At 46.4% G+C, this 21153-nt stretch overlaps 10 protein-coding genes across 10 annotated transcripts; 8 read left to right on the top strand and 2 right to left on the bottom strand.

Moving 5' to 3' along the window:
• Nucleotides 1-869: 869 nt before the first annotated feature.
• Nucleotides 870-1667, top strand: N7462_002903 (putative HAD superfamily hydrolase; the record flags this gene model as incomplete). The annotated part of the gene is made up of 1 exon (XM_057074629.1): nt 870-1667. The coding sequence occupies one exon, from the start codon at nt 870-872 to the stop codon at nt 1665-1667; it is 798 nt and encodes a 265-aa protein (XP_056934134.1).
• A 2965-nt stretch (nt 1668-4632) lies between these two features.
• N7462_002902 (metallophosphoesterase family protein) lies at nt 4633-5580 on the top strand (the record flags this gene model as incomplete). The annotated part of the gene is made up of 1 exon (XM_057074628.1): nt 4633-5580. The coding sequence occupies one exon, from the start codon at nt 4633-4635 to the stop codon at nt 5578-5580; it is 948 nt and encodes a 315-aa protein (XP_056934133.1).
• A 950-nt stretch (nt 5581-6530) lies between these two features.
• On the top strand, nt 6531-7713 carry N7462_002901 (Polyketide synthase enoylreductase; the record flags this gene model as incomplete). Its single annotated transcript, XM_057074627.1, has 2 exons — nt 6531-6919; nt 7254-7713. The coding sequence occupies 2 exons, from the start codon at nt 6531-6533 to the stop codon at nt 7711-7713; spliced, it is 849 nt and encodes a 282-aa protein (XP_056934132.1).
• A 706-nt stretch (nt 7714-8419) lies between these two features.
• fma-AT (acetyltransferase fmaC) lies at nt 8420-9437 on the top strand (the record flags this gene model as incomplete). The annotated part of the gene is made up of 3 exons (XM_057074626.1): nt 8420-8533; nt 8596-8718; nt 8799-9437. The coding sequence occupies 3 exons, from the start codon at nt 8420-8422 to the stop codon at nt 9435-9437; spliced, it is 876 nt and encodes a 291-aa protein (XP_056934131.1).
• A 1331-nt stretch (nt 9438-10768) lies between these two features.
• Nucleotides 10769-11406, top strand: N7462_002899 (Monooxygenase FAD-binding; the record flags this gene model as incomplete). Its single annotated transcript, XM_057074625.1, has 2 exons — nt 10769-11111; nt 11132-11406. The coding sequence occupies 2 exons, from the start codon at nt 10769-10771 to the stop codon at nt 11404-11406; spliced, it is 618 nt and encodes a 205-aa protein (XP_056934130.1).
• Nucleotides 11407-11418: 12 nt separating this feature from the next.
• Nucleotides 11419-11955, top strand: N7462_002898 (FAD-dependent oxidoreductase; the record flags this gene model as incomplete). The annotated part of the gene is made up of 2 exons (XM_057074624.1): nt 11419-11439; nt 11476-11955. 2 exons carry the CDS (start codon nt 11419-11421, stop codon nt 11953-11955), a joined length of 501 nt encoding a protein of 166 aa, XP_056934129.1.
• Nucleotides 11956-14006: 2051 nt separating this feature from the next.
• On the bottom strand, nt 14007-16117 carry N7462_002897 (MDR family MFS transporter; the record flags this gene model as incomplete). The annotated part of the gene is made up of 3 exons (XM_057074623.1): nt 14007-14317; nt 14414-15144; nt 15246-16117. 3 exons carry the CDS (start codon nt 16115-16117, stop codon nt 14007-14009), a joined length of 1914 nt encoding a protein of 637 aa, XP_056934128.1.
• An 880-nt stretch (nt 16118-16997) lies between these two features.
• Nucleotides 16998-17807, bottom strand: N7462_002896 (uncharacterized protein; the record flags this gene model as incomplete). The annotated part of the gene is made up of 1 exon (XM_057074622.1): nt 16998-17807. The coding sequence occupies one exon, from the start codon at nt 17805-17807 to the stop codon at nt 16998-17000; it is 810 nt and encodes a 269-aa protein (XP_056934127.1).
• A 1783-nt stretch (nt 17808-19590) lies between these two features.
• On the top strand, nt 19591-20344 carry N7462_002895 (uncharacterized protein; the record flags this gene model as incomplete). Its single annotated transcript, XM_057074621.1, has 2 exons — nt 19591-19603; nt 20172-20344. 2 exons carry the CDS (start codon nt 19591-19593, stop codon nt 20342-20344), a joined length of 186 nt encoding a protein of 61 aa, XP_056934126.1.
• Nucleotides 20345-20540: 196 nt separating this feature from the next.
• Nucleotides 20541-20921, top strand: N7462_002894 (putative NRPS-like enzyme; the record flags this gene model as incomplete). The annotated part of the gene is made up of 2 exons (XM_057074620.1): nt 20541-20774; nt 20835-20921. 2 exons carry the CDS (start codon nt 20541-20543, stop codon nt 20919-20921), a joined length of 321 nt encoding a protein of 106 aa, XP_056934125.1.
• Nucleotides 20922-21153: the final 232 nt, after the last annotated feature.

Genomic DNA, 21153 nt, shown 5'->3' with positions numbered 1-21153 from the left:
CCTTCCCCACGCTAGCTGACTCGTCTAAGTCATTATTACGTTATCGTAATGTAGACTTATCACGCCGGTCCTAGAGTTAGATCCTCGACCGTTAACACAAGGGTTGGAGCGTCACGTTAGCGGGTGGCCCACGAGTCGTGCCGAGGTCTATTTACGAGCGAAGAAAAATGTTCACTGCATATTATATAACGTGTTAAGCGCAGGAATAACTCGACAGTTTGAGTATTCTAACTCATATTTATTTATAAATTGAACATTCCCGCCTAGCTGCTTGGAACACTTTGCAGGGCTTCCTAATATTTAGGATGGACAGTCTTCAGGCAGGATAGAATATCCGGGAACGGAATTATATTCCTCCGCAGAATTGAGTCGACGGCGCCAACAGGGAGAGCATAACCAATCGAGAGTAGTATATAACCGCCAGCGGACAGCAGCGGGGTTTAAATCGCTGGCACTCCCCACGTTGATCACTTTTCGTTTCATCGTTCTTCAGCAGGCTATAAATCACTTTTTCCTAGTTCGATAAATTGACCGCACTAAGATCAACATCCGAACCATTCCTCTTTAGCCCAACAGAAGCCTAACAGCAATAAACTCCAATCTAACTCCACGTTGCATATAGATCCTGCATTCAATTGTGTCCCTTATCATTCTTTTGGTGTTATTCACTTGGATGATAGCAAAGCTTGATTTTAACTCAGTCACCACTATGCCCCTTAATACCGAGTAAGTGACTTTAGATCACTCATCTATGTCTGATCTTAGCCACCGTTAGCTTCGGCCATCGACCTGGACTTGAATGCTATTCAAATGGAAAGCTAAAAAAGATATCCATCAGTTTTCATGAAATCCGCGCCTGCATTTTCGATATGGATGGGCTTCTCATCAATACTGAAGATATAAATATTAGAGTTGTGAATATGATCCTGGCCAAGTACAACAGACCTACCGCTACTCCGTCTATCCTAGCCCAGATTATCGGTACAACAGACGGGACAAATGGCGACGCATTCCATGAGTGGGCTAAACTGCCCATATCCCGCGAGCAATATGAGTGCGAATCGGATGAGAAAACCAGGCTTTATTTTCCTCACTGCATGCCTCTACCTGGAGCAGAAACGCTGCTGTCAAACCTTGGCCGGGCACATTCAATTTCTGGAGAGAGGATCAAAATAGCTATTGCATCTGGAACTATGGGATGGACTTACGAATTGAAAGTATCGAGTCCCGCAATACGTCATCTGCTAGACTATGTTCCACCCAAGAATCGCATTTTTGGCTTTGATGCTCGACTATCCAATAGTCGAAAAAAGCCAGCCCCTGAAATTTACTTAACTGCCCTGGAAGCTTTGAATGCAACAAATGAAACCCTAACTGGTGCCCCAATACTACCCCAGGAATGTCTAGTATTCGAAGATAGTGTGCTTGGGGTAGAGGCTGGAAGAAGGGCTGGTATGCGGGTTATTTGGGTACCGAACTCGGAGCCAGAGCCCGAATATTGTCTAATAGAGAAGGAAGTGCTAGCAGGAAGAACTAAGATGGTGGATATCGGAGATGACTGGCAATGTGGAGAAATTGATGACGGATGGGCTGAAAGGATACCAAGTTTGGAGTTCTTTGATTATAAGAAGTATGGGATCGAAGTACCGTCCTCGGTATCAGCTTAGTGAATTTCGGTCCCTACTGGACTATTTTCGCGGGAATAGCCGCCTATTCCACGTTTTTCGTCTGTTACCCTATAATGAAGGCTCCGGGCGATCACAGCGACCTATTTAGCTATTCTGCCCTACTAGCAGGCCCTATTACCATGAATTCCCTTAATTCGATCCATGTCTAGTCTACGTTGAGCAACAGCCTACTTCTCGACCCTATAACGCTATTTTAGCTAGTTTGGCAGGTAGGTGGCTAAATTAGGTATGCTAGGTTTGTTCTTTTTAAAAGTTTCGTATAGCTATAGCAAGAGCGATAGGAAATTGACTCCAAAGTTGGAGACTACCGCAAAATTATAAAGAGTATCCAATGTATAATCCTATATTAGGACTATTTGCACGGAAGGTTAAAAGTCCTTTTTCGTTTGACAGCGAAACAAGTTTCACGTATACAAGAGATAGAGAAAGATAGAAAAAGAAATCCTTTTCTTATTCCTATTATCCTTTATAGTAACTATCTATCCTAATTGCTTTGCAAGTACCGCAGACCACTAACAAGCGGTTCGTTCGTCCGTATCCCCTATATCGATAATTTAAGCCTTTATAGATTGTAAGACTTTTAGATCGTAAAAATAACGAAAGAAATCCGTACAACGGATAGTAGTAGTGTCATATGATATTGCAACATGAAGCTATTCCCAACTTCACGCCTCAGGTGTCAGCTCGACACCTTATCGGTCAGGCTTCGTCATGACAGCTCCACTTCTCCCCAACATAGATGCATGACCTACAAGACCCTGAGGGTTCGGTGCCCTTCCATTAGGGATTCGTGAACCCCTCTTCTCTGTAGCCTTTGCTTACCTCTGTTATATAGGGGCTACGTCAGACCGTATGTTATAATGTGATCTATCGTCTTTGCTTGGTTATATAGGAAAAGTGTTGAAGCTTGTATATAAATTGAGGATTATAGAGAGATCTATGACAGTAAGAAACAGTGTTTTGCTTTCCTTACTTGACGTTTATCTTCCTACCTAGTTGACAGGCTTTCTACCCTGTATAAGTAGTTACTCTCTAACAAGTAGTACCTCCCTATTATTCAATAAGCTTTTCCGGAGAGTATATAGTAATAACCGATAGCAAGTATTCCTAAATAATTCAGACCTATATCTTTTTCTATTATTATATTAATGTAATAACCGAGGAGGGTCCTACTTAAGCTATACGGGCTGGAACCCCCGGTGCCGATTTATATATAGGCTAGTTTTATGGTCTTTTTCTTAACTATATCGCAGCCTATGCACCTATCAACGTCTAAGTAGGAAAGGCTAGTAAGAAAAACGTAAAAATAGAAGTCATACCAAAGGTCTATAGGAATCTAATCTATTTTGAAATCTTAAGACTTAGCGAAGAGAGTATCAGGGATTTATAAGTTATTAAGCTAAGCATTGCCTGGATAGATATTGTTAGAGAATAACTACTCATACAAGGTTGGAAAGCCTATCGACTAGGTAGGAAGATAAACGTCAAGTAAGGAAAGCAAAACACTATTTCTTGCTATTATGGATCTCTCTATAATCCTCAATTAATATATAGGCTTCAACACCTTCCTATATAACCAAGGCAAAGGCAATAGATCATATTATAATATACGGTCTAACGTGGCCTACATGTAACAGAGGTAAGCAAAGGCTATAGGGAAGAGGGTTCACGAATCCCTAATGGAAGGGCACCGAACCCTTTGGGCCTTGTAGGTCATATATCTATGTTGGGGAGAAGTAGGGCTGTCATAACGAAGCCTGACCGATAAGGTGTCAAACTGACACCTGAGGCATAAAGTTGGGATAGCCTTATGTTGCAATATCATATGACAGCTAGCGATACTCGAATACTAATGATTTAGGAGTTCTAACTACTCTGCTATATTAATAAGCACTATATAGGTACGTGGGGATTATCTCTATCCAAATCTAACGCATGCGAATCTGGCTTATAACTATTAATATAGTAGTATACAGTATCAGCTAGGAACGCTAGGATCTAATAGAACGAGATGCTTAGTTAATATAGTGATATATTAGGTAATTAAACTATGTAACTAAGTATTGAACCAGGGCGCTCAGCGGCAAGCCTGAGAATGCAGGCAGGATGATATAGCTTCAACAAACCAGCATACAAACCACCACACACCACAATGGAGGAAGCCTCCCCTATAGGAAGCAGAAGCAGATAGAGCAAAGAGAGTGTAAGAGTTGATTCTTCTCCCTATTGGAGAACTGAAGCTATATCCTGTACTGACTGTGTACTGGAAAGATATCCTCCAATTAGAGATCCCCCTTGTAGGCCATTTCCCCACTGCAGTGTGTAGGTGGGGGAATATTGAATATCCCCTACCTCGCTGTCTAGCGTGTTACGGCGCTAGGTTCCGAGTATACCCGGGATACCATACAAAAACATATAGTAAATCCAGTATCCCTGTAACAATCTGACGCGTATAGGGATATGTGGGTCTCGCCTATATTATGCGGTCTTCCTTCTTGACAGAATACGTTATTTTTTTTTTATAAAATATATTAATAATCGTTCGGATACGATAAAACAGGAGGCAGGATTTCTCTTACCACTGTAGCTACGCAAAATCAAGATTTTTCCTCTAGTCGGGTTGCAGAACGCAGTTGTAATGGTCCAATCTCTATACTATCAAGGGACCACTGGGAGTCCACTACAGTTTGGCCCCTGATAGTCACGTGATCGTTGCCAAGGCGCGGGGTATGTCAGATAGTTCGAATGCTGTGATCCAAATTTATCACTAGTCATTCGAGCAAAAAACTCCGACAGTCCTAGCTTCAGTGGTATCATTTAGTACAACACGATCTATTAATGCGCCGCCATTCCCGGCTCTCTGTGCGCTAGCCCTGGTACAAACTCTGGACATTGATAACGACTCATAATCAAAGCCGAGGCGTCAGCTTACAACTTCGCAACGATGGCCTCCAATCGTCAAGCTTCCCAACTACTTGAAGTCCCAAGGAACATGCCTACGGGCAAGCTTTACTCCATCGCCGATCTCCATATCGGCTTCGCGGACAACAAAGCAGCTTGGTCAAAGTTGAAACCTCATCCAGGAGATGGGCTCATTCTGTGTGGAGACGTTGGAGATACCGCAGAGCAGCTACAATCAGCGTTTTCTAAAGCAACAGAATGCTTTGATACTGTATGGTGGTGTCCTGGTAATCACGAGCTATACACGCTCCCCGATAAATCCGGCAGCGGAGCTCGAGGGGAGCACAAATATCAAGAATGCATTGATATAGCACGAAAATACAACATTATTACTCCTGAAGACAGCTTTGTTGTTTGGGAAGGAGACGGTGGTCCAGCTGTCATTGCTCCGATTTTTACACTGTACGATTATTCGTTCAGACCTGACAAGGTGAGCTTGGAGGGTGCAGTGCCCTGGGCAAGGGAGAAGAATACAGAAGCTACAGACGAGTTTTTGCTTCATCCGGATCCGCATCGTAGCCGACAAGATTGGTGCAAAGTGCTCGTTGAAAAGTTCGAGACGAAGTTGGAGGCTACAAGGAGAAAATTTCCGTCTTTGCCTTTTGTTATTGCAAACCATTGGCCACTACGAGAAGATTTGGTGACACTTAAATTTATTCCAAGGTTCAGTTTATGGTGTGGCACCAAGTTGACGGAAGATTGGCATCGGAGATTCAATGCCAATGTGGTCGTTAGTGGCCACCTTCATATCCGGAGGACCGATTGGAGGGATGGGTGTCGATTCGAAGAAGTCAGTCTTGGTTATCCACGACAATGGGAGAAATGTGCTGAGATGGGGTTGGGGGTGAATGAGCTCCTGAGAGAGATTTTACCGGGTGCAGAAATTATCAAAACTGGAGAGGTTCCAACTCAATGGAGAATGTTCGGATAGAGTGATCACTCAAGATGATGTCCTAACGTTCTTGTATTATCTAGCCGTGAGACGAGCGGGGTTTGGTGGCGGTGTGGCACGCTCGACAGTACACAGTAGGCTTTCAAAAGTCTGTTCCGACCCCACTTTCCATCACCATATGAACCACTCACACATAATTTTTCTTTCCTGTCAATATAGTAGGATACGGTATCGGCTAGGAAAGCTAGGATCCAATGGAACGAGATGCTCAATATAGTGATGTATTGGGTGACTGAACTATCTAAGTGTATGGGCGGGGGAATGTTGAATATCCCCTACCTTGCTGTTTAGCGTGTTACGGCGCTGGGTTCCGAGTATACCCGGGATACCATACAAAACACGTAGCAAATCGAGTATCCCTGTAATATCCTGACGCGCATGGAGATATGTGGGTCTCGCCCGTATTATGCAGTCTTCCTTCTCGACATTTCCTTCTAAGTAAAGCCACCTAGATAGCATCTAACCACCTAAACTTTAGCGATGATCGCAAGAAAATAGGTGAGTTAACCTCTACTCAACGTCAAGCTATTATAGATACTATCAGAAAGGGCAATGATTGGCGTTCTTAGCTGGTATAGGATTTGGGTGTTTGCTGAAGGTGGTATGTGTGTGGGGCTAAGGAAGCGCGAATATTTTGCTGTCACTGTATATGCAGGATGTTCCCGATGTGGGGCCTCCGATCGGTGCTCCGGTCGGTTTTCCTCGAAGTGCGATGATCATTACTATTTTAGCTCAAAATAGCCCCCGACGATACCCTAGAGTATAGACAGAGTGAAAGGGTGTTCGAGGACAATAAAACCCAAGTCCGTGAAGAGGTAGCTAAGGAGAATAAAGCATAACTCCACATCTTGTTGGTCAAATATATTCAAAACATATATTTGCAATCCTTTCTGAATACCTAGGCCAAAAGACGACTCAGGTCAACGATAATGGTCAGTGCAACAGTAATGAAGGCTCTCGTCGGGGCTGAGTCCGGCGGCTACCTGCTCGACGATGTCGAAATACCCGTCCCAGAGCCAGGAATGATGCTTTGCCAAGTTCATGCGGTCGCCCTGAGCCCGTACGACGCAAAGATAGTAAACTATTCGAATACGCCTGGTGCAGTGGGCGGTTGTGACTTCGCGGGTATAGTCGTTGGTGTGGGTGAAGGGGTTACGCGGTTCAAGGAGGGCGACCGTGTCCTTGCCGTGACCTTTGGACTTAACGCCTCAGACAAGACGGCGGGCGCTTTCGCTGAGTATGCGCTGGCGACTGGAGGACTTGAGCTGCCATATCCCGTGCAATTTTACCTTCGAGCAGGGATGCTCATTGGGACTTGGTATTGCTACTGCTGGGCTCGCGCTTTTCCAAGCATCTGGGCTACACCTGGAAATGCCGCAATCCAAACCTGCTTATGACGATGAGGACAAGCCTTCGTTTGTTCTTGTATCGGGGTGTTCAACGGGCACCGGCACAATGGCAACCCAGTTGTTGAATATGTGAGTCTAGTGCTCCGTCCCAACATAGACTGCCTACGGAGCGAGATTACCTGCACTTGAGAGAAGTATCTCAGAACCACCATACTGACCCGAATGTTCACAGCGCCGGTTACACACCTATCGTCACCTGTTCTCCCGCCAACAATGCTCTGTGCGAGAGCTACGGTGCTGCAGTTTGCTTCGACTACCGTTCCTCCACATGCGGTGCCGCATCCGCGAATACACCGACAACATCCTGTCTGTTTTGAACTGCGTAACCGATGCGCCAACAATGCGGATGTGTTATGAGGCGATTGGCTCTTCCGGTGGCACATACATTGCCCTTGAAGCCGTCACCCAAGTCGTCGAATACACGCGGAGAGATGTCCGGGCCGACTGGCTGATGACTCCTACCATTACGGGAACCCCAGTCGTGGTTCCGGGCTTATATGGGCGCCCTAGCACCCCGGAGCACAGGGAATTTGGGGCAAAATCTTTTCTGCTAGCAGAGAAATTATTGAAGGACGGCGAACTCAAGAATCATCCCCTGGATATAAGGGACGGGGGCTTGGCGAAGATCCCTACATATGTGAATGATCTGCGTGTTGGGAATGTGCGAGGCAAGAGAATGATCGTGCCGTTGGTTGATGCGTAGATATGTCAAAAAGTGTTGTGCTCAATGTTATCTATGCTTCTTCATCCCAATTAATTGCTATGAAGTTTCAAATAAGATTGATCTAGGATTTATGTGACAAAGAGCCTTTTCGAGTGAATCGATAGATTGCTATAGATATTCTAGGTGATTGGGTCAAATTTTATTTAGATATAGTTTATGATAATGATAATGTAAAAGAAGGTTTAGATCATTGACGGCTTTCGGTATTTTCGACGTTTACGAGCAAAATTTCACTAAGGATAATTACCGAGAAGAAAATCTAGAATTAAGTCTTATTCTCTGCTTATTCTAGCTCTTGAAAATCCGCTGGAGCTTTTGCTTAGGGTTGGGTCAGTACTTTGGATTAATTCCTCTGTATCCGATGCCCGCCCAACTGATGAAAACTTTATATATGATCTTTCAGGGCTTTTCTGATGCATGATCTTCGGTCAATACTTTCTTCATTTGGCCCCTAGTTAAGTTTGCCGGGCAAGAGTCGGAAACTTGTTTCCTGTACGACGCCGCTGCCCCTGCTGCCCCCATGTCCGACTTGCGATGTCGGGGATCCGATCGGCCACGGAGCCTCAGGAAAGCTTAGACCAGGCCCACCTCCGACCTTGTAGTCCCGGCTATAAACACTGAAAGATGAACATATGAGCGCTGGCTAATTTTTTGATAGTTCGTCAAATGAAAAACGTTTGAAACAATGGCAATCTCTCCCCGTGAAGATATCGAGTTCAAGACCCTCGCCGGCGTCACGTTACGCGGTTGGCTGTATCCAGCCGAGCAGCGTGGACCTGGAATGATCCTTTCAGCAGGAGTACGTGAGAAGTTATACCTCAATACTAAGAAATACCTATAACCTAATAATTCACTATATAGTTTAATATGCCTAAGGATGTTGTCGTACCAGATATTGCTGAATGGTATCGAAAACGTGGTTTCACCGCACTTATTTTTGATACATTTGGTATTGGCGCTAGCTATGGTCTGCCTAGACATGATGTAAGTTGTGAAAGATTGATTGGGGATTATAGAAAGGCTTTCTAGGCCGGCACCAGCTGACTTCTTAACTATTATGGTAGAGTGACATGCAAAGGCGGATTGACGACTTTATGGACTCGGTCACATGGCTTACCCAGCATCCTCTCGTAGATCCAAAAAAGATTGCGGCTTGGGGTCTCTGTTTTGACGGCAATATTATGCTCGCAACCGCGGCCCATGACCGGCGGATTGCCGCCGTCGTAGCGGTTGCGCCCATGATTGATGTCACTGGGGATCCCGAACGCAGGGAAGCCATCTTCGAACTTGGGCTTGAAGACCGTGCCGCCCAGCTAGCTGGCGAGGAGCCTATCTACCTGCCCTTAGTTGATGAGGATGACAATACGCCGCTCGGTCAGTTCTTGGGCAATTTCTTTACAACAATGGACAGTATGAAGATGCCCATTGAGAACCGTGTCACCGTCCATACTTATATGCGATGCCTCAACTGGAACATCCTGCACCTGCTGCCGAAGATCAGCCCAACACCAGTCATCATGGTCACACCTGAGCATGACCAGGTTTTCCCGGCGGAGAGGCAGACGGAGGCGTTTAACCTCTTGCGTGAGCCGAAGGAACAACATCTTATTCTTGGGAAGAATCACTTTGATTGGATGTTTGGGGATATGGATGGTGCTTTTGACAAGCATCTCAACTTTTTAAAGAAGCACATGTCGCTTTGAATTATTTTATTAAAATCAAAGAAGAGGACGCAAGCATCAATTTGCCATTATGCCTTGAAACTATTATTAACAAGCTTCCTCGTGGCTGTAGCTTCAATATTTAGGTAGATTAATGTATACTCCTTACCTTACCCACTTAAAATAGGTGAATTCTGAGGAAACTGGTTTGCTCTTGCTATTCCATGCTGTGCAGTTGCGCTATGCAGTTAAGTAACTTCTATGGGGTTCTACCGCCGTTTCTCTGGCATGAATTGTTGACACTGTGATTGGGTCGAAAGACAACCCGAGGTCTTTTGGAACTATTCGCGTAGCCAAGATGATTCAAAAACATCAAACTCCGAGTCCCACTAAAAAGGGGGCCGTGAAACACTGGCAGTTTCTCCGCGCATCCACAACGCGGAAGCGGCGTGGGTGCACCACACCATAATTTTCCGTATTTCTCTCCTATCTATTGATGTATTCCAGTAGTATCTATAAAGAAAATGTCATTTTCCTGGCGTGCTTCTTTCGCTATTTCTAGTGGTATATCTCGATATTATGTAGGATCTGGTGGTGGTGATGTTCTATACGCTTTCTTCCACTGCTTCCTTACCCGCTTCCCTCTGCCTCTGCTTCCTTCTCGTTTATTTGTATCTCTAATAGAGAGTACCCCTATTCTGCTAAACGGTCAAACGACCTGGCACATACTGATTAGACGCTGTATGACAGGTATATAGCAATTGCTCATCTATTGAATCCATCGAGTCAGAGCTTCTTCCTGATAAGGTATCTACACCGCTTCCAGCCATACGAGGCCCTGCTCCCTTGTTAACACGGCGATAGAGAATACTTTGATTAATACGAAGTTGTGTGATACAGCTGGGCAGGCCTCAGCTATACTGGAGTCTTTAAGTTTATAGGGAAGCAAAAAACAGGGTGCTAGAATAAATTATGCATTAGTCTGTGGTTATGCGTTAGTGTGTGGCACACCCACAACGCGGAAGTGTTGTGGGTGGGCGGAGACACTGCTAGGAGTTAAACGTCGGTCTACCGTGTGCGCACCGAGCCGACCGACTCCGGGCCCTAGCGGAACCTTGCAACCGCGAAGCGACTCAGGAATCTCCGATTGTTACACATAGAGATACCTCGGGCATAGAAAAGGGATCCCTAATAAATTCATTCAGCGACCATTTCGCCCTCGTAAGGCCATTTCAAACATTGTCATATAAGCTCCAAGCCATTACTTCGTGTGCATCCGTTTTTCGTTATGGCCTCCTCATCAACTCCTAAATCAGTAACCATTATCGGTGCCAGCGTCGGCGGTCTAACGCTTGCTCTCGGCCTACAAAGATATGGCATTCAATCTCGTTTCTTCGAGCTCCGAGGCCCAGACCATGACTTCGAACGGCGCCGTTTCGCTTATTCCAAACGCCTTGCGCGTCATGGATTCTATCGGTGCATACTCTCGCATCAAGCATAAAGGATTCAACTTCGAGGCCATGACTTTTATGACGGACCCTGAGCACGAGGTTACTGGGAAGCTCTACTTTGGACAGAAAGATGTGTATGAGTACGATGGCATACGCATCACGCGAAAAGTGTTAATCCACGAGCCGAGGGAAATGGTCATAGAAGCTGGAATCGAAATCTACTACGGAAAGAAGTTTTCTAAGGTCATCAGCGAAGATGATAATGGTGTCGAATTCGAATCGCAGATGGCTCTCGGGGGACAGCTGAAATTTTGATCGGCGCTGATGGTATCCATTCCAAAGTCCGATCTTATCTCTTCCCAAGCATCTATCCAGAATATGAGGGTTTTCTAGGTTTAACGTATTGCTTCCCACGTGCTAACACACAACTGGATGACGAATTCCCACTTCCAGTATCTCTACGTGGGCAACATGGTTCTTTTATCATAACGCCTCAAGCTGAAAATGGTAACGAGGTTTTCGTTGGACGGCAGTATAAGTATGAGCCACAAGATCGTTAAGGATGGGCCGCAATGTTACGGGATAAGCAAGCAGTCATTGATATGCTGCAGCGAGACCCTAATGGATAGACATCACTAGTTCAGTCCTTTCAAGCGCAAGCTAGTACTCCAGATGCCCATTTCCTAAACGTCCGGCCTTTTTATACTGTTCCTAAAATGGATCCTTGGCATTCATCAGCTGGAAAGGTCATTATAATCGGTGATGCAGCACATGCCATACCACCTTCGGCGGGCCAAGGAGCAAATCAAGCCTTTGAGGATGCTTACAGCTTCGGAATGCTCGTGGCAACGCTCGATGGCAAAGTCAGTTGGCTGGACGCCTTGACGGCTTGGGAGGCATATAGGATGGAGAGGATGGAGAAAGTGTTGGAATTGACCAACCGGGTTCTCACTATCAGGATGACGGATGAAGAAAGGGCGAACCTATCTGAGCACATGAGGTGGGACGAGATTGATGGGAGGAACGCGGGCAAGTCGGAGCTAGGGTGGTTATATCTTGTAGACATCGATCGTGATGTTAAGAATTTAATAGGGACCCTAGAAGCATGAGATAGATAGTTGCCAGGAGAGTAGAAGGATTTCGACTGCGGAATGGAGTTCAATTTGGCTCGAAATATTGCTTTTAGTGGTGCGAAATAACACTACTTCGTAGTCTACGCGACCACTTCAGTGTTATACGTCGTTTTCCTACCAGCGAAGTAAATCAATGCATGCTTCTAGGGCCAAATACTGATGCATGACTCACGGCCCTGGTCTCCACAATCGCACATGCAAATTCCAAGACCCTGACAATTGTATTGTTAACTGCTATTGCACACGTGTCATCAGTCCAGCCTTCGCTGCCGCGGGATTGTCAGGTCATGGATCAGGTCAACGTCAGGGAGGTCATAGAGAATTGGTGACATTGCGTACCCGTGTGGGACGCCTGTGAGGTATCCAGATGTGGCAGGTGCTTTGTCCAGTGAGAAAGACTTGAATCAATGGCACAAGATATCCAAGACCTCTTTTCCCAGAACTATGGCATAGCTTGCAAAGCATTGTCTTATGCTCCAGACATCAAGTATCAGGAGCTATGGCACTTTCGCTTTGCCCCATATCTGGTTCACCGCATCAAGAACCAACAGGATTGCATAACCTCTAGCCCCTCCCCTAGCCTGGCCTCGCCAATTTGGCAGCGGTCCGTTCATTTTCACGGCATATGATACCGCCGTGTGATGGCAGTTCCGAGGAACTTCGCAATAGTGTTGAGCAGTAGTACCAGGTAGTATGACCTGGCAACCTGCTAGCCCCGGTCATTTGTATTCTTAGCACCATCTTGATGGACTTTAAGAGTGTCTAAAGTATAACTCGCCCATACACAAGCGTTAGAGAGTTGGTAAATTGCTCCCTAAACGCATGAGATCGTCATGAGCATGTGCCCAATGTAGTTTAGGTAGCATATCTCGGCTCGAACCTCGTCACCTGGCGCATTTTGAATTTCCTACGAGTTCCATGCCATGAGATCTCTGGGAATCTGACGTCTGGTACATAGGTTTGGAGGTTGGGGGAAGCACGCTTGACCGAAGTCGCTGCCATTGCCTCAACAGTTTCTGCCGGCTCGTCCGATATGAAGCAAGCCTGGAGCCTTGATCGCGGGTGTGGCACCCGTCTCATACTCCTCCAGGAGGTTGAGTACCCACTTGGGCAGTCTCCAGAGCTCCTTTGAACCATTCTTCGCCACCTCCTGAACCGGTCCACAGTTTCTTTTCCGTATCCGCAACTAGATTTTCCGCTTTTGATGTTGCCCGTGGCTGTATATAGCTCCCGTGATATGAGTCAACTTACGGTGCAGGCTTCAAACTTATTTCACCGCGTCGCTGCATTCAAATGTTCACTGTCGAAGTCGGGATTTGACCTTAACTAATCCTAGTGATATAGACACACTTAAATGACAACAAGCTTAGGTCTTGCCAGAGTAGTCATCCTAGATGAAAACACCATAATCTGGTTTTGTACAACAGTTTGAGCTTTTTTTTGTAATCTAATTATATGTATTCTCTAAAATATTTATGTAGATTATTTTCTGGATATTTATTTGATACGCAGTAAAAATTAGTATCTATGACTCACTTTCTGAATATTTTCGGATATGCACAATTTTCGCTTTTCTGGTGATTATTAGTATGCATCTTCCGTTTTTGAGAGCATTTTCGGTCAGAGTTGGACATTGCCGCAAGTACCCGCATGGATGCGAAAGACCAAGATTTTAAGCATGCCAAAAGGTCTCGAGCCTTCCCGTACTGGGAGTGGAATGTTTGTATCGCCCATGTTGCGGAAGAAGGGCAAGTCTATAGGTGATACTTGACTGAACATGTCTTGTAATTGAAATGGATGTTAAATTATTAAAAAATTCCCCACGTTTCCTGAGCGCCTGACTTGTTACAAGTCGTAGCCTTGTATTTGAACGCCTTCACTTTAAACCATTTTTGGTAGTCAGCCTTCAATAACTTCTGATTTCCCATCCGATGCATTCATTCATTTCGCTCATCGTACAAAATGGATGATATCCATAATGAGACAACGGAAATAGCTCTGTCGACATAGCCCTCTGAAGGTGTATCTCAAGTACCAGTAGCCTTCTTTGGTTTCAATGCATTAATATTGTGCCGCTTATTACCCAAGCTTACAAAGACAGTGATACCGGCGCTTGCGATAGTGATTGCGAATGCAACTTTGATGCCCCATGCGTACGCACGCAGAACTTCGTCCAGCTCGGTTCCGGAAAATGCCTGGCGCAGCTCACTCGCACCGGTAGTCGTGACGAGGGTGAGATCGATGTTCGGTGCGGTCTTGGAAAGCTTGTGCGCGAGCTGATTGGCGAAACCAGATTGCGCGGCTGCGAGCAAAAATGTGCTGCCAATAGATCGATACCCTATGCATGAGGCACACAATTAGCTAAGGAATAAGGGAACTCTAGAGAAAAAAAAAAAAAAACCAACAGCTTGGATGAGGGCGAGAAAGAACTCACAGATTTGGATAGCAGTCGTAGAAGCTATGTCGCTTGGCTCAGCATAAGCCTGCGCGATGACGATCGGGACTTGGAGGGCGAGGCCGTATCCGAAGCCCGCCAAGATCTGATAACCAACCCATTTGCCTTCTGAAGTCCCAATACCAAGGGTATATAGTAGGCCTGCGGCGATGGTTACGACCACAGACCCAGCTGTCAGATACGGAGCTGCGACACCTGTCTTCGTGATGATTCTGCCTGTGACAAGGGTGGTAACGCTAAAGAGGATAATAAGAGGAATGTTGCGCACACCGGAGCCAATCGGACTGCTGTTGTCGATACTTTGGAAATAGATAGGCAGATAATAGAGGGTGACGAAATACGAGCCAGCGAAGAAGAAGCCCCATACGCCATTGACCCAGACATGTCGTTGGCGCATAACGCGTGGTGTCAGCATCGCGAGTTCGCCTTGCCAGACTTCTACTATCACAAGTGCAATGAGCATGAGAACGAAGCCGACGAGCAAACCAATAACAACGCTAGATTTCCATGCATGAGTTTGACCTCCGTACTGAAGAGCTAGAAGAAAGGCGATGGATGCACCCATTATTAACACCGTCCCTGGAAAATCCATGTGTAGAAGCTTTTCTTTCAGTGTAGCATCGACCCGCTTGGCGGTTGCAGGGGTCTTGAAGGTGAGCAGAATGACACCAGCGGCCACACCACCGATCGGAAGATTGATGTAGAAGCACCTAAACTCATCAGATCATGTCAGGTCCGGTCATGGGAGTCGATGACTGGGAATAGTCCGTTTTTACAACATGAACAAAGCGGCACAATATTCTTAACTCACCATCTCCAAGACACGCCATCTGCAAACCCTCCACCAATGAGTGGTCCAAGGACAGCGGCGACACCATATACCGCACCAATGATACCTACCCAAGTAGCTCTCTCCTTCGGCTCAGCAGCAAAGGCAGCAATCGTGTATACTCCAGGTGCGATACCTGAGGCACCGAGACCGGTGATAGCACGTCCAACGATCACAGTCGTTGAGTTTTGGGCGACACCGGCGATCAAACTCCCAACTTCAAAGATGAATATTGACACCAGGAAACTAGTCTTGAGGGGGAAATATTTATACACTTTGCCCCACTGTGACTGAAATGCTCCGATCGTCAGGAAATAAACCGAACTATACCACGCGATGTCGTTGATTTTGTCAAACTGGTCGGTAATCTTCGGAATAGCGGTTGCAACGATGGTCTGAATGGAGATCATTAGCGTATCCGCCCGTGATGCAAAGGTCTGGCAAAGAGACGACGGCTCTTGCGAGCAATTAGAGGTGAAATTCACCTGATCCAGAGACATGAGGCCAATACTGAGCATAAGCGCAAGTATGACGACGAAGGCTTCGATACCCTTCAGGTACTTAGGCTCTGGCGGTGGAGCCCCGGCGTTTTCTTCAGAAGCAGCGCCATCGCTGTCCGGGGACTCTGATTTCTCTCTGCCATTGGCAGTCAAGATTACCTCAGTGGATGATTCGTTAGGCTCGATGGTCTGATGTTCCTTTTCAGGGTCGCCCTGATGTGTTTTTTCTCCCATCGCTTCAAGGTTGCCGCTGTAGTTGATATTCCCGTTGACATTATGCTTGCCGTTGACGTTGTCGTTGACATTACCTTTGCCCTCTTCTGGCAAGTGAGGTGGAGGTGTTGATGGCGACATCTGTGTTTTTATGATGATCGCTCAATTGTTTAAGCATGAAACTCCGTGCAGCGCGTTCGAAGGTCAAGGTTATAGTATTTAAACTTTACTAAATAGCCATCGCGCCCTGATTCGTGACCGTATGGTAATTTTAGTCATGAAATTAAATGTCAATATAGTAGGATACGGTATCGGCTAGAAAGCTAGGATCCAATGGAACGAGATGCTCAATATAGTGATGTATTGGGTGACTGAACTATCTAAGTGTATGGGCGGGGGAATGTTGAATATCCCCTACCTCGCTGTCTAGCGTTTTACGGCGCTGGGTTCCGAGTATACCCAGGATACCATACAAAACACGTAGCAAATCGAGTATCCCTGTAATATCCTGACGCACATGGAGATATGTTGGTCTCGCCCGTATTATGCAGTCTTCCTTCTCGACATTAAAGGAGCTAAACAAAATTCAAAGGGCAATTCGGTATAATTACGTAGTCACATGATCAAGTGCCAATTGTTTGCAGTGTTTATTGCTAAGAGACCACCGCTAAGCCCGTTAAGCCCGCTGATCCCGTTATTTCCGGTAACTCCACTTGGTGGATTTGGTGCTTTTGGGGCTTTGGGCTATATCTAGGGATACACGGGAGGGTCCTAGTTCCCGTACTGTGGAGCGTTTTAATGCTTAAAGCCAACGTCTCTCAAAAAGTGGGACTATTGATTGACATCTTATACCATCCAGTGTGGGATGATACGTACTTTTGGTCAGGGCTTCCAAAGTGGTGAAGTAACCTCACTAGTACAATTTTCTTCGCAGGTAAGGGCCGTTTACCTCGGAGGCCTGAAAGAGTACAGGTGTCATGAAGATCTTTCCTATCTGGGAAAGGTAATATCTTGTCTCAATCTAAACAAAAATTCTTTCCTCTATACTAGCTTGAAGGTCTTGAATGACCTTCACGAGTTTGATTTGCTCATCAGGAAGCGTTTTGAGCATGACCTGAGCGGAGTCGACAATACTATCTGAGCTGCCTCTTTCTCCACCACCGTCAGGCCCAAACATCAATTCGTGTTGGTCAACATTCTCCCGGTTCCCGATTCGAAGGCTACGACCTATGCGGTTGAGGAGGTGCATGACGAGCTGCAGAACCATGATGAATTGTGCAGAGGACGATCCAGCTCCGTGCAAAGTTTGCTGTTGCAACTCCATCCCTTGACCTATAGACCCCAAGGACCTCTTAATAAAGTCACAAACTGCGTGGAATAGGGATAGGACGTGCTGGTAAGAATCAAGAGCCAGAAAAATTGGCCAGTACTTGGTAGGCAGCTGTCGCTCGTTCCCATCGCTTCTATCGCGGGATGAAGATCGCGAAGAGCCATCTGTGCTGTCGGCCATAGTTAAACTGTTGATAATCTGCACTAACGTATTCGCGGCCTCGAACATTTCATTCACTGGAGGGGAGTTTACTGTCAAGGATGTAGTAGTGATTGCGCATTCATTTTCTCGTGTGGCGCCCATGGCTCGGTTGCTTAGTTTTATCAGCTGCTCTGTCAGCGTCTCTTTGCTTTCGTCCTGAAAACGCAGTGGGATGGTGCTCAGGCCCTCTTGCATCCTTTCATCACTCTCTGTATTATATGTGAGGTCAGGGTGGCCATGCCAGCTGTGTGCGCTGGTATCGTTGATGCATCCCATGGTCGTGTTGAGCGGCGGCATCATCAGGTCGTTGAGGTTATAGCCTGCAACATCGGTACTTGAGAGTGCGCTCGGGAGATGCTGACCGAGGTTTGTATTTCTTCTAGGTGAGGATGCATCTTTCCCCTTTGATCGTCTGTTTCTCTGTCTCACTGCGAGTATTGTGATGGATTGATCAGTCTAAGAAATAAAAAATGTACCTAATTCACACGGGTGATGCACGACCTACAGCTGTACACACATGGCACGTCCGCCTTTATACATCGATCATATGGGGTGAGATGGTTGTGAATCCCACTAATGGTCGTTGATAATTCGTAATTCTTCGGGCATCGGACCTTTTGCTGGCGGCAACGATCGCATGAGTATCTTTCTGGGAACATTATGCTTGTTGAAGAGCTATAGGCTTGTTGAACAATATAAGAACAAGGATTTTTGCTTACTCATAGATGGGACTAAATAGTGACAGGCAGCAGGTAGCGGATACCTAACTCAATTCAGAAAATGTCTCGTCGAGAGAATCAGAAGCTAAGGGGCGACGCCCCCAATCTTCGTGCAGAGGGTCTGGAGGGGTGAATCTTATGGTCCACCCCAAAGAAAGAAATTTTTATCTACAACTCAATTATTGTTTAGAGGAGATAAGAGAGAGCAAGAAACAGAAAATACAGAATACCAGAGAAACACAATGCTTTGGATTTCTCTAGAGAGCACTCGCTACTGTCCACTCGGGTGATCTATGGGTCCCGAGGCCCGTGGGAGGGGAGGGAGGGGTTCCATCCACAGCACATAAACAGTAAGTTTGTCGTTCAGGAATAAAACTAAGCCACCTCAGTGTTTGCAATGATTGAACATGATCGATATTTTTCCGGACCAGAACCAACTCAACCCTGGGTTACATGCCGTGTAATCCCTGCTAGGGCAATCCTGGCTGAACCCATTGACTGGGCAAGGGCAAGGTGAAGGATGGCTTAAAATCTGAGAGACATATACGGAGTTACGTAGATGATGCATTGATAACTCCTTAAATTGTACCCCGCACTTGATCCTGGGCCATTTGAACCAATTTGACAGAGGCATTGTACTTGACGGCGGCGATAGCGGCACGATACGAAGGAGGGAGACCGATCTGCGCTGGTCGTATACCAATGATCAATCCAGGGGCAAATTTACACTTACAGTCAGTGCGTTTTCCTGACAACTCGTGGCGCAAGCTAGTCATTGCGCAAGGCCTGGTCAAACTGCTCTGACACGGCGGGCTATATTGCCAGTCATAGGCCCGCGGAAGCGGGAAGGATCCGACATTGGTTTCGCTCACCCCCAATTAGAAGATAAGACCCCCACCAGAATATACAGCGATCGCGGATATCACTGGGTGAAGGAGTATGCCACCAAGCGCTGATCCTTAACATAAGTCCCAAGCGAGCGCCGCACCTACCGCACTAACTCGTATCTGTTACGGACCAACTGCAAAAGGACTTTTTCAAAAGAACCACGGAGGGCCAATGGTGCAAGTCATGGTCACCTCGGCATACTACATCAATGCACCCCAGACAATCAGCCATTAGGAAAACTATCGCCAAGAAAATTACACTTAACTAAGATGGAATCAGGCTTTATTATATAGGACCTTATCGGACATATAAGTAAGTATACGTTCCGTCCACTAGTTATTTAATGGTAAGTAATTTCGGTTAGTATTTATAGTGGGAGACTAATGGTAGGACTGGTTGGACCCGGCTTGGGGCCGGCCCATTTGAGGGAAGGGGGAGAGGGGGCCCTCGAGATGCGTGGAGAATCTTGACTACACATGGCCGCATATGGTGTGAATGATATGCTGCACCCACTGCCAATAATAGGGCACCAACTTTGTCTTGATCTAACCGCTTAAGAAGTAAGCCAAAGGTTATTAATATAACTCGAGTAAGTAGAGATGTGCTTACGACGTGGTAACCTCGAATGCTAACGGCTGCGGGTATTAAGGCAGAATCCCACAAGAAGTTGCCCCTAAATAGGCGAATATCTGGAGCGGCCAGAGACCACGAAGAAGCAAGGGATGTCCTTTCAACGGATCAATAGTATGCTACCGGAGCAGATCAATCTCCTAGAGAACATTTGAACTTATTTCTCTAGCCGACTTCCCATTGATTAGATGCAGAATGGCGCAGACGAAATCAGCTGTCGTTATAATCTCGCAATATTATAGTCACCTTCAAAGGGAGGCTAATACGTAGACGACGTAATGGCACGGCTAGAAGCAAAAAGACTGATAGAGAGCAGAGAATAATGAAGGATGTCTAGCAAAAACAGTTCTCCCTCTCTGCCAACGTACCGAGGGAAGAATTGCTTCCGGAGAGGGTGAGAATATTTGAAAATACATGTACAAGTAAGAGTACAACAAGGGCGAGATCCTTATCGGTAGCCCCAACCTGGCCGCCGGATACTTCAATAATGCTGAGTTGACGGCGGCCAAGTTTATCCAATGGCATAGCGAGCGCTGGTACAGGACGGGCGACCTGGCTGCGAGGACCGAACAAGGGTATCTCGTGTGGTGTGGCGAGTAAATTCGGTGGGCCTCGTCTAGCCCTCGACGGTGAATATCGACGAGTTGCGTGCGTTCCGCCAACAGCGCGAGGACCCATCCGTCGTACCCGATGACATTGTGGTCCTAGATAACTCCGCCCTCTCTGTGAACAGCAAGATCAATCGACAAGCGTGTGCGGTTAGCGCAGTTGGATAAGCGACGAATGAATGATGATGATGAAGGCATGGAGGAATCACCAAGTTCGAGAAGATTATCGGGCGGCCATTATCGAACGTATCAGCATTGCAGCTTCAGGCACCCAAGATACCTCCCCATGCGGATCACTACGACCTTCAGATTCGCAACAGCCCTGCAACTTCACTAAGATTGCGCTCGACGCAGCCGCATGCTCACGAGATATCACTGTCACCACCATAGTTTACGCGGCATGGGCGCCTTTTCTGATCCAGGTCAGTGGATCGACCCGTGTGGGCTACTCTATCAATTTCTCGATCTACATAATTCCCTAGCCTCCCGCTCAGGCTATAATTGGCTCCGTTGTAGGCAAGGCACCCTTCAGCACCGATCTGCCATTACGAAAGACTGTACACGGCTAGCTTTCCGAGCCGATGGTCGATATCATGGAGGTTAACAGCGTGACAAGCTCTTGCTCTCCTACCTACTGTAGTATTCCCTCGGGAATAGTCGACTATTCCACGCTTTTCGTCCGTGCGCCCTATAGTTAAGGCTCCGGGCGACTATAGCGAACTAGTCGACTATTACGCCCTACTAGTAGATCCTCGCGAGCTAATCCGGCACTATATCTAAATCCCCTAATTTAATCTATTA

This window comes from Penicillium macrosclerotiorum (genome assembly GCF_028827735.1).
Source record: "Penicillium macrosclerotiorum strain IBT 26536 chromosome Unknown utg000003l_segment0_segment0, whole genome shotgun sequence".
Lineage (NCBI taxonomy): Eukaryota > Fungi > Ascomycota > Eurotiomycetes > Eurotiales > Aspergillaceae > Penicillium > Penicillium macrosclerotiorum.
This window is presented reverse-complemented; position numbering and strand designations above follow the sequence as displayed.